The 15,549-nt window shown below is 38.9% G+C and overlaps 2 protein-coding genes across 2 annotated transcripts; one reads left to right on the plus strand and one right to left on the minus strand.

The window, feature by feature from the left end:
* Positions 1–40: 40 nt before the first annotated feature.
* LOC131776505 (alkylated DNA repair protein alkB homolog 8) lies at positions 41–4,126 on the minus strand. The gene is made up of 5 exons (XM_059092702.2): positions 3,594–4,126; positions 2,771–3,036; positions 2,157–2,263; positions 1,121–1,699; positions 41–727 (listed from the first exon to the last, which is right to left on the minus strand). Exons 1-5 carry the CDS (start codon positions 4,111–4,113, stop codon positions 118–120), a joined length of 2,082 nt encoding a protein of 693 aa, XP_058948685.2. The 5' UTR covers positions 4,114–4,126; the 3' UTR covers positions 41–117.
* Positions 4,127–4,363: 237 nt separating this feature from the next.
* On the plus strand, positions 4,364–14,961 carry LOC131776568 (uncharacterized). Its single transcript, XM_059092774.2, has 5 exons — positions 4,364–10,620; positions 11,705–12,573; positions 13,196–13,350; positions 13,771–13,909; positions 14,646–14,961. Exons 1-5 carry the CDS (start codon positions 9,834–9,836, stop codon positions 14,733–14,735), a joined length of 2,040 nt encoding a protein of 679 aa, XP_058948757.2. The 5' UTR covers positions 4,364–9,833; the 3' UTR covers positions 14,736–14,961.
* Positions 14,962–15,549: the final 588 nt, after the last annotated feature.

The raw sequence follows: 15,549 nt of genomic DNA on the forward strand, positions 1-15,549 counted from the left end.
TTAATTTACAGAATAGAGCCATTCTTTCACTTACGTCGTTTATTCGCGTATGGTAAATTGTAACATAATCAAGTTAATCAGTTGCTAAGATTCTCCCCACCCACTCCCATGCCGGCATTATTTCTTTTTCCTGAGTACCACGCACCAATTCCCTCTGTCGTAATAATGCTCCTCCACTGTCACTTTACTGAGGCGGCTACAAAGTTCTCGGAGCTCGCCATCTTGAAACACGTGATAATATCTGTGGTACACGTGACCATCTGTGCCTTCCCCTGACTCTTCAGTGTCTTTTTCCTGTTTCTCGTGTTGTTTTCCAGAGCCGCTGTATTTCCACGGCACAAACAAATCTTGTTGCTCAAAAGATTCCCGACTAGCATTAACCATCAATCTTGTGGAACAATTATCATCTAAAGGTTCCGATTTATTTGGGAATGGTTCGTTATTTGCGGAGAAGTTTCCGACCGCTTTGCTCTTTTCCGAAGTCTCGTTTTTGTTGCTTACGTCTTCCTGTCCGGTGTGGTGATCATTACGTTCTCTGAATTCCACTTCCTTTAGCTGTTTCTTTTTAACCTTTTTCACTTCCTGTTCTAAAGCCCATACGTAAACGAGCACCAGTCCCCCTGGACGTGTTATTCGCACCAGTTCCTTCAGACCTTCCAGACGTCGCTCGGCCGTAGCGAGGTGGTGAAGAACTGCGATGCAGAGAGTTACATCAAACACATCAGACCTGAAAGACGAAAGCAAAACGACGAAATTCAGTTTTACGACTTTTAAATCCCTTGGCCTGTTCCCTCGCTAACGACAAGTTTATCTCTGTCAACGACAAAAAGTAACGAGACAAACACTACGTGAACACCTTTCCAACCATTTGAATACTTAGTCTTACCAAATTCAAAGTAAACACACTGGCCAATCAGATCACTGTAGAACACAAGAAGTGATGAGAACTAAAGCGCGCGAAAACACATGTGACTATTATAGGATCGGTTTTGGTTTTGCATTTTTGATTGGTGACGCAAGTTTCTTAAAAGCCAATTACAAGGCGCGCAGATTCACAACCAGTGCAGTCCCAGGTTACGTGTGGCAACATTAATGATTATACTTTGGCTACTCTCTTTACCTGTATGGCAATGACAAGATATCACACACAATCACAGAATATCCCCGCTCCCGGCAGATGGAAGCCAGGTTGAAACTTCTATCAGAACCTGTTTTGAATAGATTATCATTGATCCCGAGATATTTGCCGTTTCCACATCCTACATCAGCTACCAGACTCCCAACTGGTTGATTTCGCAGAAACTCAGCCACTTTTGGCCAAGGGCTGTGCCGTGTTCCACTGAAATGTGGCGCAATCTTCTCGTACACTTCATGCACGTGCAGCTTTTCCAGCTTTTGCGCTTCTCCAATCGTTGTTGGAACATCGGACGAAGGCGGGATTGCAGCTGAAGTCTTGTTTCCAGTTTGCGAATCACACTGAGCTGGGAAGGCGCAGTTACATGGAGTTTGACGGACTTTGCGGAGTGTCAGCGAAATCCTTGTTTCTCTTTCAAACAGAGTCATTCCCTCTTCGGCTGTTATATTGGAGGTGCCCTGTGCGCTATTTGTTTCAGGTTTCTTGGGGTTTTCTTCGTAACCAGTCCCCTCGTTTGACGTGCTTTTAACATCATGTATGATATCGTATTTTCGTGGCGTTATACTGCAATTTGAAGATAAGAAAATATAGTTCGCAAAAGATACGAACATATGATGAGAAGTAAAAGAAAAACGGGTTAAGATTAGAATTTTATTTTATTTCACAAAGTTTTTAAAATATGGAAGGCAATTTCATCTAGGTTTACTCGAAGTTCAGATGAAAGATATGCACGTTCTTCCTTGATTTTCCCCTTCTGTAACAGAACTACGCTACATCTTTGAGTCGTGTACCGACGCGAGAAAAATTAGCGCCAGCGTGAAGGAAACCACTAAGTATTGGTCTGGTAAGAGAGAGAATATAGAAATGGCAAGAGTTAGCCAAAAAGACAGCGGATGGCTAAGAATACCGAAGATTGACGCGAATTAGACATAGCGAAATCACGAACTCAGTTGCAATCGACTTTGTATTACTTCTGGTTCTTTCCTTTCCCTGATTAAAAAGTAATCCATCCAAATCTTACCCATGACTCCAAAGATATCTACTTTCACCGGTCATTATAAGTAAACTCCTCCTCGGCAAAACAACTGATACGTGTCTACCATCCGGATGACGAAATTCCATTGTGACCTGAAAAAAAATTATTTGAAATAAAATACCCCAAACTTTTGCCCAAAAACCTTCATGGGGTGGCTTTGTATTCAATGCTTCCAAGTCAAATCAGGATTTTGAGTACACAAAATTTTAGAAATTCAAATATGAAATGTAACAAACAAATGGATTTAGCCATGGAGCTCTAATAGGGTAACCCTTCATCAAGTGCTGACCAGGTTGAATTAGTATGTCAAGTATCCTTGCAGCAAGAATAGGAAAAAAACAATAAACTACCCCCATGTGATGCTTGGCCTTGAAATAGAACCCAGGCCACAATGTCAGAGGACATGCACTCACACTATTGCACTATCCTTTCTCCACCAACAACCTCATTCCTAAGGGGAGAGGGGTTGGGGGCAAAGAAGAAGAGACAGCCTGGAAACAAGGTTGGAAAAAAGAAATGATTAACATAGAGATTAACTATTAGGAGCCATGCCTCTTATTGCAAACCACCTTATTGAAAACCTGCTATCAAACAAATACCTGTGATCCTAGGCTGAGTGAAACTATTCCATCCTCAAAAGCTGAGTGAGTGTCAATGTGAGGTGGAATACCATGGCCAGGCTTGTATTCATTAACTGTCATTTGATCTGGTTTCCACATAACTTTCTCCTGAACACGATCCAACAGTTCATCACAAACACTAGGAATTCCATCAGGTAAAGGATTTGATTTGTTGACATTACTTGATCCATACAGAAACTCATACCCAAAATGTTTGACTCTTCTGTGACGAAGTTGTTGGTTTGCTGTGAAGGAAGAAGAAAGGTTATGACTATAAGGGCAATCCTATCTGCAACTGATTTGGTCCCCACAAAAAAAAATGTGTAGTTAGTATAACTCATTCAGAATGCAGAATTATAAACTTCTACTTAAACAAATAAAGCCAGTCTCTTCACAAACAGCACTAATAGCAAAAAGGGAACAAGTAAATCATATCAACATCAAAAGACGTCTATGGAAAAAGCACTAAACAATCACATCTTATTACAAACAGTTTGCTTCTAATCTGGGATAGTTCTTCATAACTTATGATGCTATCATCCAATTTGGTGCACAGAAAGGGACAGGTGGAGATGGTAAGCTACACATATGTAGGAATATTTTTTATGATGTATGTTTTTATCCTTCCCCATCAGTGAGGGTTGGTAAGCTGTAGCCTGATGGACTGGACTATTCATTACAAGGTAAGGACTTGAGCCCTAATCGGGGTCAGAGTAATTTCTTTCGAAAAAAATTCTCACTGCACTCCCTTCCACCCAGAAATATAAAAGGGTTCTGGTGAACTTGATCAAACCATAACTACCTGTGCCTTGAATCTCGTTCTCCCTCCCTCCACTTCTCCATCCTAACGCTTGAATTAACTGCGCTTCTTCTACCTCCGTCACAAAATCATCCACTAACACAAGACCTGAAGGTGTGACCTGTTTTTCAAAGGAAACATTATCGGGTACGTTCGTGAGAAAAGACAGGTAAAATCTAACGTCGGGTCTCGGAAACTCCGAAGGACAGTCTAAAACTCGCCCGTGCACTTTTTCCATTGCCTTAACTGATTCACTGACATGCTCAAAGGTGATAAACGAGAAGGATCTACCAGGGAACATTAGAAGCCGTTCTATGTTTCCAAACTTCTGGAACAAACTGAAAATTTGCCTTCGGTCTATGCCACACATGAACCCTCCATTTCCAACCATCAGATGACGAGTGGGCGATTCTGAAACTGTTGCAAGATCGGCATTATTTCTGCGAAGACTATTAATTAGTCTCGTTTGCTTTCTTAGGGCCTTTTTTTCTGCTTTAGTCAATTTTGTAGCGCACGATTTCATTGCATTCGATGTCGCCATCTTGGATTTTAAATTTAGCGAGAAAACCTCAGACCCAAATAGTCGCTGGCTCTCTGAGCTTGGAGTTCGGTCTCGGCTTGTAGGCGGGACACGTAAACAACTTTTTGTTTCCTGGATAATTGATCGGATATCTTGTGGTTTGGTGGCGGACAATTGACACTTATGCAGTGTAACGCAAGATTATATAGCATACGGAACCACATAAGCCCAGAAAAGGTTAGTTGATCTGCGCACTACATACTATTCCTACTTGGCTTTTAAAATGCAACTACGCTGTATGCCATAAGTTACTAATGCGCTAGAGACCAGTTAGTTTACGCATCAGATGAGCAACATATCTCACAATTGTAGAAAACGCTTCAATGATCTATTCCTAACACGGGGTTTGTGAAAATAAAATGCAAGAGAAAACGATTTTGCGGGGAAAATATCAGCGGCTGGGTGAGGTCTTTTGTAACAGGGTCGTCCCATGCATGCGATCGTACTCGCCCGTGCAAGGGAAGCCCCCGCTCCCCCTCCCCTCCTCTGCATCATACGTCCAGACTATTTAAAAATGTCTCCTTCTTACTTTCCTCATTGTTACGCAGATGTTTCGTGGAAGTAGCGAAAAAAAGGCTTAATCATGATAATCCACACAAAGTGTTCAGCTGTCCATTATATCTTTTCAAATGTAGCCTTTTGTTTCATTTGAAATCTGAAAGGTGATGTACTCGAGTCACTTACCCCTTCGTTCCTACTTAAAAAACTGTCATTTACATCTTATTCCTATCTTCTAAGGGATTAGTAAAACACTCAAGGTATGCCGAGGGGAATGTTCGTGTCCATCCAATCTTAAAATTATATGATAATTTCAGTTGTGCTGTAGTACCATATCTTGTAGAGAGTGGTAAATCCACCATAACTTCACTGCATTGTGCCTTATCTACAAAGTGTAATCTTGTCTCTCGTTCAAACTTAAGGTTGAGAAACAGAGGGAAATGATTTTATGGCTGTAAATTAGAACCCAAGTGTCTTGAATATAAGCCTGTTTAATGGGCAGTTAGCATTATCCATTCTGGACAAATACATTCCTTTTATATTTTCATGCCAATCTCTCTGTCTTGAACACCAGCTTATATCATGGGCAATTTTCACTACCCTTTCAAGACACACACACAACTTCATTTAGATATTTAGGTAAATCTGTCTGTTAACACTTTGCACCCTAACATCAGTTTCCAAGTTCTCCACACTTCTCTCTGTACATTTCCTATTATACAAATGTACTCACAAGGAGAGTTTGCTTAATGATCAAGAGCATCTTGACCTCACAATCATTTCCTTTATTTAAGATTCAGGGGGGATACTGTTGGGAGAAATTAGATACTTATCAGTCTCAGGGGTTAAAGGATTAAGTATTGAGTGGAGCTAAAGTTAATGTAAGTTAATCTTATGCTATAACTGAGTGATATAATGCCATGATGTCAATTGGGTTAATGGGTTAAACCTGTTTCTTTTTTCCGTGAGCCAGATCCCAGGTATGATATGCCTTTCTGAGGGGCAACAAATCTAAATATGCTCCCTTCTAAACCATAACTAGATTATCATTGAGATGAATGTAGGATTTGAATTAGATATTATCCAGTTTCTCTGTAAAGTACAGTGTGGTTGCAAAAGAGTCACTATAATTCTCTGGTAGACTTGCAACTAAGCAAGAAAAAGTTTTTATTAGAAGAGAAATAGAATTACCCCAAAATGAGTAATTTCTTTTCACACAGTTAATGGTTTTGAGGTCATCAGTGACAGTAAGTTGTGTTGTCTGATCAAGCAAGTGAGAGTAGCTCTGAGTAGGACTTTAATCAGAAACAGTAACTGATACTCTGACAACAGGAATGAGTCATGTGATGTCATTATCAGAGTCAAGTCACTTGAGTGAAGTTGCTTGAGTACGTCAATATCTTCCCGACTCTCCTCACTCACACATTCAGATTATGTGACCAACTATTCAAATTATCTGCTGAGGGAGCTAGGATTTGCAACTGCTTTTCCAGTGAATACAGTGAAAGGCATTTTAAAGTAGTTTTATTCATCCACAATTTGGATTTAAACCTGAAAGTGCCTATGCCCTTGTGTACGATTATCAAATAAATGAAGTAAATGTTTATTGCTCAGTTCACCCAGAGAGGGTTGATGTGAGTTGAGTCAAATGATCTAAAGTGATTGTTTCAGGATGAAATGTCCAGAGGAAACTTTGGGCATTTTCAGCTTAAAGAAAGCTGAAATTTATGTAAATAAAGAATAGTCAAGAATAGCTCTTTTCTAAATTACCTATGGCCTCTTTCAATGTGATGCCTGGTGCTCATCCTCCCATGTGATAACAAGTTTTCATTCACATGTAAATCAATCTCATTTTTATACAAATGGTTGAGCACTAGGCCTCGTTTTGAAAAAGAGGCCAAAGGTTATTCGGAAATGGCCTATTAGACTGTGAGCAGGCACTCACTTTTGGAAGCAAGGTGTGCGGTAAGAGGTCTGCAAGGGGTCTGGCACTAGTGCTAGACCCCTGCAGACCCCTCGTGCTGCAGCGCTACAAATGAAACTAACCTTATATTGAACTAAACTGCAGCTTTCTTTTAGCACGAATTGCTCAATTTTCCTCGGCACATTATTCTGATTTATAGAGCTTAAATGAAATGCTCAAGATGCTATAATTTTCTCCTTTAGACAGTAAAGGCAAAAGGTGATAAACTTGCAGCTTCTCCATTAAATACCAACACATCCAGCAAAAACATGACTAGAATTGACAAAACTATCAGTTAGAGGGTTTCATTTTGGTATAACACCAAATTCTTTTTTACTATCTTTGAGGAAAGTACAAAAAGTAGAGGAAAGAACTTCCAATCAGGTCAGAAGAAGAAGTTGTTCGTGACTTTCGTAACCATCTCGAATATTCCATTAGACGGATTATGCAACACAACTGGTGTTGTAGAAGCAGATATGAGTAGCGCTTCCAAGTGGAACCTAAAATTCTGATAAATTTAGCCTATGAAAGCGTGGTTGGAAATCTGTCTGTGAAAGTAGATTGCCACAGTTTGATTTTCCGAACGGAATGCACAAAAAGTTCGCTTTAAAATGCTCGAAGTTGTAACCGAGACGAATTGCTTTGTCGTACCAGCCGTGAACTGTTTTTTTCAAGTATGCTTTTATTTTATGAATTATTTGAATCGTCAAGACACACTTTTCTCTCCCAGCGCTCTCACCAATTTGTGTCCATGTGCAGTAAAAATATGCGAGAATTTTTCCTGTTTATTGGGCGTTTGAGGTCACTCAATGTTGAAGAAGCTTGTTTCCGAAAGTCAAGTCTGCGAAATAGGAAATAACTATATATAGCGGAACAAAAACGTAAGGCGATTTGGTAAGCATCCGAATAATTTCTTCATTTTTCTATATTGGGCTCTTGTTGGTAAAAAGCGGTGATGTTATCTTTTTTTTATGTCGATAGATTAGTTCAATTTAGAGGGACGTAAATACTTGCGGTTGGGATAACATAGATTACTGCTAGAGTATCTATGTTTTTAGAAAGTAAACTGGACTCGAGGATAATTAAGTTAACTCGAGGAATTGCATTACACTGCAGTTTTTGTAAAAACATTTCACTAGAACATGATATTAGAAGTGACACGACAGAAACTTTTTAAGAACCTCATTTTTTTAAGGGTTATCTTTCAAACTGAAGAGTTGTTCTCGGTTGTTGCAATTCCAGGTAACTATGAGTGCAATGTGATCCCATTAGAAAGCTTTACTTAAAAACCACGAAAATGAAATCGCCCACATCAATCAATCTAATTTAGTAAAATTCTATTTATAGTATTTGCAAAACACGAACATCAAAATAATCGGTGACAGAAAAAAAAGAGAGAAATTAAAACACCCACACTTTTTTCTTCTGCCGTAGTAAAAGAAAAAAAAACTTTCTCCACTCTTTGTTGAGAGTCATCAGGTACGATTTAAACTCATGATATACTCGTCAAACTTTAGGATGACGGTATTTCAAAAGGTTTACACGTAATCTTACATGATACCACAAAAAGCATTTTTTTAACTAATACTGATAATTTCCACTCGATTGAGTTCACAATGTCTAGATCTTCAGTCTCTGTGGAAATATTGTGGAGCTCTGTTTTTAGCCGGGAGTAAAAATATACGAATGATATGGTAAATGCGTGAATAATTTACTCTATGCATGAAGCAATGATATTTAAAAACGTTGTTCCAGTATTGGCTTTTATCGGATTTAGTTTGTAATAAGTAGGCGCCTACATTATGGCATCATTTTAAAACGTTTTTCGAGGGCGTGCACAAACCACTCGGAGCGATCAGTAAATGTTTCGAAACAACTGCCCATATATTAATCTACACTGTCACGGTGCTTTGCAAATTTAAAACATACAGAACTGATTCTACTGGTACGGTTGAATCGAAAGAGGAATCGTTATTGATGCGGTTACGCTTCAAGCTTTTTTCTTATAGTTGTATTTTTATTATAAATAGCAGCATTTTCTAAAGGCAATATCTTGACCTGTGCACTCGGAAAGTAATATTTCTCTGAAACGCATCGTCGCTGTATTAGCCCGTAATTGCTTTTTGGACAATAGTATTATTTGACCTCCCCTTGTCCGAACGTTAAAAAGCCGTATTTGTCGAATGGCTGGCAAAAGTGTCATGTCGTATCAAGCGGAAACTGAACTTTAAAGATATTAAGGATTGACAGCTTTCGTGTTTTGACGTGAAATTAACTGTTTACGTATGCCTGGCATTTAAGGGGGCTATTGAAAACTATATTTTTATTTAATTTTAGTTTTTGTTCGAGCGTCTCGTTTAATATATTGTCCAAATTGTGAAAACTGACGTTGACTTTTTGCGTGGCCAATATCTTTTCTTACAAAAAGTTCAACCATATTGTTAATTGTTATACATGTCAACATACTGTATTCATAGCCGCTTGTCTATTTTTCGATTAATTACATAAAGATATGATACGACAGTTCTCTGTGTGGTAATATAACTTGGAGTCATAATAGATATGACGAAAAGTAATCAATATTAACTGAGTGTTATCTTTTGGAAAATTACCTCGTAATTGTCTTTAAAAACGTTGGTTATAATGGTCTGGTTGTGAGAGAGAGCTGTTAAGATGGCTGCCAGGGAAAAGGTTTTTTTAGACCCGTGTCTTCGTTTGAACTGACACCGAATTTTATTCGAGGTCATCAAGTGATGATATCACAAGTCAACCATACTGGAGATATTCTCCGGAAAGGGCCTAATATCGATGACTTTGCACTCGACCTTTAAAAAAGAGCAGGTATATGATGCAAGCTTTTCGGCACCACAGAAATAAGTCTCTTCAAATGAAGAATGAAGATTAAGTTATATTGGACCAGTTGTTACCAAACCTTTACAGTAAACCATGCCAAAGAATCGGAAAATGTTTTTGCCGTTATGAAGGTGGAAAACAGTTTCAGGTTTGCCTTAGTCATCCGCATCTTTTTCTCTGGTGGATAATCATGTTATAGCGGTAGATAGGGGTTTGTGCGTTATAAATAACCATCATAAGTGTCTACGCTTTCTGGTGAGTGTGTGACATCACTATATATTGCCCGGCATCAAATCGTGTTGAAGTCTTACCAGCGCGAATACGCGACAACTTCAATCTCCGCGCGATAATGGACGAAGAAACAAGCTCAGTTGTTCTCCTTCCCGAAGTGAAAGTAGAACCTATGGAAAACGCCGAAAACAACGGTGACAGTGAAGAAAGCTCGGTTGGAAGTCCAACAGACGAAAACTCGCTCCCGCGTTTTGGTGAAAGTTCAGAGGAAGACATTCAGAGGTTGTTGGAGCATCGCTCTTGCAGTGAAAATACATGGAGGTCTACAAAAAATGCTGTGAAAATTCTCCGCGACTACATGGAGGAAAAAAGTATGGATGTGAACTTCGAGAACTTGGATAAGGCAGCGTTGAATGATCTTTTGCGTAAATTTTACGTTGAAGCCCGCAAAAAGAACGGCGATTACTACAAGTCCTCTGCTCTGGGAAGTATACGGTTTGGTATCCTGCGGTACTTACAGTCACAACAGAGCAATATAGACATCAAAAACGACCCCGAATTTACCGAATCAAACAAAATTTTTAAAGCGCAGGTGGAGAAGCTTAAAAAGCAAGGTAAAGGCGAGGTAAATCGTTCCGACATTGGCCCAGATGACTTAAAGAAACTTTATCTAAGTGATGTCTTGTCGCCATTCAGCGCCGATGGCTTGCAAAGGAAAGTGTTCTTTGACCTGCTGATGTATTTGCCTGGAAAACGGAATCGCAGTAACGTCAGGGAACAAACCCGAGACACGTTTCTCGTGGGCTATGATTCTTCTACTGGCTTGAAGTATATTTATCCTAATCCGGCGCATTGTGAAAACGTTTTTACCGATGGAAAATGTCCTCGAATGAATGAAAAACCAGGTAAGCTTTTGTCAGAAAACAAGCGAGAGTATTCAAAACCTCATAAAAGCTTTTCGTCGGTCGAAGCAAATCTTGTTGTGGGACCTTGAAAACGATATCAGTAAAAAAAATTTTGAAGAGAAAGTGCACGGCCTTGCACGGCCAACAATTTCCTAACAGCATACAAGGTTGTTGTTTAAAAGCGAAGTTTCACCAGCAAATATCTCTAATGCGAATAGTGTTTAAATGCAGTTCGGCGTTGAAACAAGTTTTTTCTTGCCGTTAGAACAAGTTCTCTCAAACACATCTATATTGAAATTTCCACGTTAATTGACGTTTGCCTCTCCAAGTGAAGTTTGTGTAAGCTTTTATATTTTACTGGGTTGCGTCTGAGAAAGTGGCACAAAGTTAACCTCCAAAATGGTATACCTGACTAGTCAAAGTTTTGTGACTCCAAACGCTTTTCACCATTTGGTGAAAGGCAAAAAGGGAAGGAATTGTAGCTATTTATGTCAGGTTGCATAAGGAAAGTTTTGTTCTAACAAAAAGAATGGTCTGATATTTTCAAAGGATTTTGAGTCTAGTTCAAAACACTTCAAACTCAAATTTACTACACACGTAGTAACAATATAAAATACAAAACAAGCTTGAAGAAACCAAATTTGCAAAAGGGTTTAGGTGAATTAGAGAGAAAGCCTTGTTGTTTTGTGAACGGTGACCGAAGTACTGTGGATTTTTCCCTCCACCCTCCCCCCCCCCTCTAAGAAAGATCCCTTGAAAGTTGTTCAATAGTGGTACACTGTGATGTGAGGGAGCATGATTTGTGTCTGGTAATTGGAGTTATTTAATCTGTCATCCATAATCACGAGTTGGTGATCAAGGTTTTGGGCCTTCACAGTGCAGAGTGCTTTTTCATCTGATTTTCATGCAACTGATAATTTTACACAATGAAGCATAAGCTTATGAGACCTAGAATATATGTATTGTCTCTGATATTATGCAAAACTCTTGGAGGTGCTTGTTAGGAGAATACTTCTTGTATGTTGATATATTGAGTTTAAAATGAAGGAAACAGAAATATTGCTTTTACTACACCCTTCTTCAGGAAATCCGAGATGTCCGGTGGCGTCATTTCTGAAGTACTTGTCGAAGCTGAACCCGATGAACTTGTACCTGTGGCAAAGGCCCAAAGCATCCTTCAAACATCATGCTTGCGAAGATGACCCCATCTGGTATGAAAATGCCGCAGTTGGGCATAATTCCTTGGGGGAGATGATGACAAATATGTCCAAGCTTGCACGGTTATCCAGGATTTACACAAATAATTGTATCAGAGGTACTTATGTGGCAATTCTCGACAGCTTGGTTGAAGACTACCCTCTCATCACTACTTTAGTATCCATACCCAGCTCCCAGAGATTTCAACATATTCTCCCAAGAGATCCTTGTGATGAACGCCCAACCATGGTGCCTGTTACTGGAAAGTATATCTCAAGTTCAGAGGGGACAACATCCCCAAGAACCACTGTAGGAACCCCACCATTTAATGCAGAGTCCAATAGAGAACAGGCTCAACTCACAAAGATTATGGTTCCAGGCAATCACTCTCATCCTCAACACCACAGTGGCAAGACCAGAAGTTCTCCTCAGGAGAGTAATGGGATTGATCATAGTGAAAAGCAAAGAGATAGAAGTCCAACTAGTCCAACAGAACCTGTTCTTGGCCTTCCATACCAATCCAGTCACAGAAGTCTCCATAGTCCTTTTGTTGCTTACAGATTTTCTCAGCTTCATGCAGCTTCCCAAAATAACCTGCGCAATCCTCACCAGCCATCACTTAAGACTTCTCTAAGTTTATCTCGCGGATCAGTAACCCATGCTGGAAGTAACCACTCAGGGCTTGCAAATTCAAGAGTTGTTTATTGTCAAACAGTGCCAGCAATGGCCTCATCATCAACATTGTCAGTCACGGGGGTAAGTGGCTACAAAAGACACTCTTCCTCTGTCAGTAATACGAACCATTACTGGGCTCTTACTCCAGTGTATGGAAGGTTACAAATGGGTAATATCTTAAGCCACAGCCTTACAAAGGGGGGTCTCTGAGTTGTATTCTGAACTTTAAAACATATACTTTTATGTTAACAGCATAAGTGAGAATCACAAACATATAAATGCAAATAAAATGATGCTATTGACATTAATGATTCTAGCAGTATGTAGGATACATGTCATGAACTTCACAAAAGACCTCGCTCCCCATAGGGTCTTTGTGGCTCAGTGGTAGAGCATCAAAGCATGAAATCCAAAGGTCTGAGGTTGAATTCCTCATGGGGACTCAAAATTTTTTCTTTGTCACATACTCATGACAAGACAAAAAACATCTTTCCCCCAAAATCATATAGCAATTTAAAGTGAATATTAACTTTTAAAAGGTGGGTACTTTTTAAACATGTTGGTTAGACCAAATTAGTTAGCTTCCCAAAGTTGCTTTTTTTTTTTTTTTTCAATCTGGCCTTGATTTAGGCTTTTACTTGAATTCCTTGCAACCTATTTTGAAAGTGATATGTAGATGACTGGTTGTTTCTGTGTCTGACAGCATCCCACCAGTGATAGTAGTCCAATGACTGGAAGTCCTCTGACCACTCACGTGCTGGATACAGCCAGAGGCTCACCAGCTAAGAACTTGCCGATTCAGTTGTACTTTGAAGAAATGCGTCCTGACAGTAGAATGTGGAAACATATTGCCTCAGGGTAAGACAGACTTAGTTCAGTTGTTCAATTTAGAGCTGAAACTAATATTAAATTGATTTTGTTTTAGAAACTTGCATTGCCCTCACAGCCATCAGATGCACAACTCAAAGTCTAATCAGCACTTGGTTACTTGTTTTTTGCACACTTGCTTGTTTTTGCTTTGAGTTTTCAATTGCACTTTTTAATATTTTCTTTTGTTCTGGTTAACCTTGTAATTAGTATTAAATTAGATTGGGTTCTACAACAATCAATTAAAATGCACTCTTAGACATCAACCAAAGATTAGACCCATCAAGATATAGCTGTACATACCTAAAGTGAGAGAAATAGTTATGAACCATTTTTTGTTTTCTTTTGAACTTCCATTTTGCAAGTAAACTAACTTGGGATGTTTTATTTTATTTCGTCCATTTCTTTTAGGGTAACTAATGCTGATGGTAGAGTAGCCAACTTACTAAATCAAGAACAGTTTATACCTGGCAAATACATGATCAGATTTGAGACAGAGGCATACTTTAAGGACATTGGGGTTTCTTCATTTTTCTATCCATATGTAGAGGTAATGAAAGTTTCAAATATAGTCATTTAAAAAATTTAACATCAATGCTGATTCAAGGCATTGCACAACCTATACTTATTCCCTTTATCTAGAGGTACTATAGTTACAACCCATAAAGCAACCTGAGATAGGTTGCAAGGTCTAGCATACTTCAAGTTTAAAGTCTTAACTTGATTCCAAGTCAGACTGCAAGGGTGTTTTCACAAGATGTGGGAGAGCTGATTGTAGAGGAAAATCCAATGGAAGATTTTTGGGGGGAAGTTTGCATATTTAAAAAATACTTTTTATTATTGGATGTAATTTTTCCTCCCCATTCATTAGCCAAGAACCCACCACATGACCTGCAAATGACTGCCAAAAAATGAGAGTCTGTTGAAGTAAATACTGTTTCAGTTGGTTGTGCTGCAGAGAGATTTCTGCTTATTAGTTGTATGTAAGCTCTTCCACCAAACATGACAAATTGCTTCCCTAAGTTGATGCAGAAAAATTACCTGAAATATCAAGGAATGTCAGTGTCTTGTGAGACAATGACTTGCATTCAGCTTCATAATCATTATGGTAGTTGAACTGAGTGGAGTGCAGTTTGGTCTGTTATGGGTGTTTTAAAAATAAAGCAAGTATTTAGTAAAAGTTTAATTTCAAATTACAGGCATCAATAACCTCAGCAAATAAATGATCTGCTCAAGTTTGTCCTATGGTGGTGTAATATTGTCAATTTGTTACTATTCTTTTTCAGATCGTGTTTCTTGTCAGTGACCCATGCCAGCATTATCATGTTCCTCTTCTACTCAGTCCATTCTCTTACTCAACCTATCGTGGGAGTTGAAACCTAGTGTGGGCTTGCCTCAAAGTGGATAGACAGTAGATGACTTTGTCAAAAAAAATGACAAGCTTGTTCACAATTCTATATTCTTGGTGTTGGCTGTTGTAAATTTAGGGATAGGTCTTACTTGGGTCATTCAAGATAGTTGCAGATGTTGTCTTCCAAATTTTTCTAGAACTGCAACAGAAGGCTTTTGGCATGTTTGTTAAATAAAGTTATACTTATATTGTATGTTTTCAATGTTTGTCATTCAGACCCTATTGATACAAGTTCATGGTTTAACTCTGCTGTATAATGTTGGGGTTTGACTTGAACTTTTCTAGAAGTGTCAGAATTATCTTAAATGGTGTGGATTAAGTCTGATAAGTGACATCATTCCAGCTTCCTTTTACAAGCCTGAGGGAGCCCCATGTTTTCTCAAATGCACAGTGTGTCAATGTAATTGGCTTGTGCACGTAGTTAACTTCTTTCACCTTAACGCTGTGCCTCTTTGTCCAAGTAAGATATCAGACAAGTAGACTGTGTAGGAGTAAAATAGACCCATTGCCCAGATAACTGTGATATCCCATTGATCACACTAACCATGACCACATAACCATTTCATTTAGCTATAAGTTTCTAGTTCTGGTATCAAATTGGTCTTCGTGCCTTTGTGTGGTGGACCTTGTGTTTAGGAATATTCTGATTTTATTTTCAATTCCCATGGGGAAATAACTCCATTACTTCACAAATGAATTCAGGGGTTCAGTTGGTATCCTTTGCAGTCATAAAAGGACTTAGGACACTGCTCCTGGTACACTTTGACACCTGTAAATCT

Source organism: Pocillopora verrucosa, chromosome 14 (genome assembly GCF_036669915.1).
Source record: "Pocillopora verrucosa isolate sample1 chromosome 14, ASM3666991v2, whole genome shotgun sequence".
In the NCBI taxonomy this organism is placed as follows: domain Eukaryota; kingdom Metazoa; phylum Cnidaria; class Anthozoa; order Scleractinia; family Pocilloporidae; genus Pocillopora; species Pocillopora verrucosa.

Coding starts and splice junctions, on each gene's coding strand:
- LOC131776505 (XM_059092702.2), bottom strand. CDS start 4,113: ATGAAATCGTGCGCTACAAAATTGACTAAAGCAGAAAAAAAGGCCCTA. Junction 3,037..3,593: donor GAACGAGATTCAAGGCACAG/GTAGTTATGGTT, acceptor CTTCCTTCACAG/CAAACCAACAACTTCGTCAC. Junction 1,700..2,156: donor AGATATCTTTGGAGTCATGG/GTAAGATTTGGA, acceptor TTCAAATTGCAG/TATAACGCCACGAAAATACG.
- LOC131776568 (XM_059092774.2), top strand. CDS start 9,834: ATGGACGAAGAAACAAGCTCAGTTGTTCTCCTTCCCGAAGTGAAAGTA. Junction 10,621..11,704: donor TCGAATGAATGAAAAACCAG/GTAAGCTTTTGT, acceptor ACCCTTCTTCAG/GAAATCCGAGATGTCCGGTG. Junction 12,574..13,195: donor CAACATTGTCAGTCACGGGG/GTAAGTGGCTAC, acceptor TGTGTCTGACAG/CATCCCACCAGTGATAGTAG.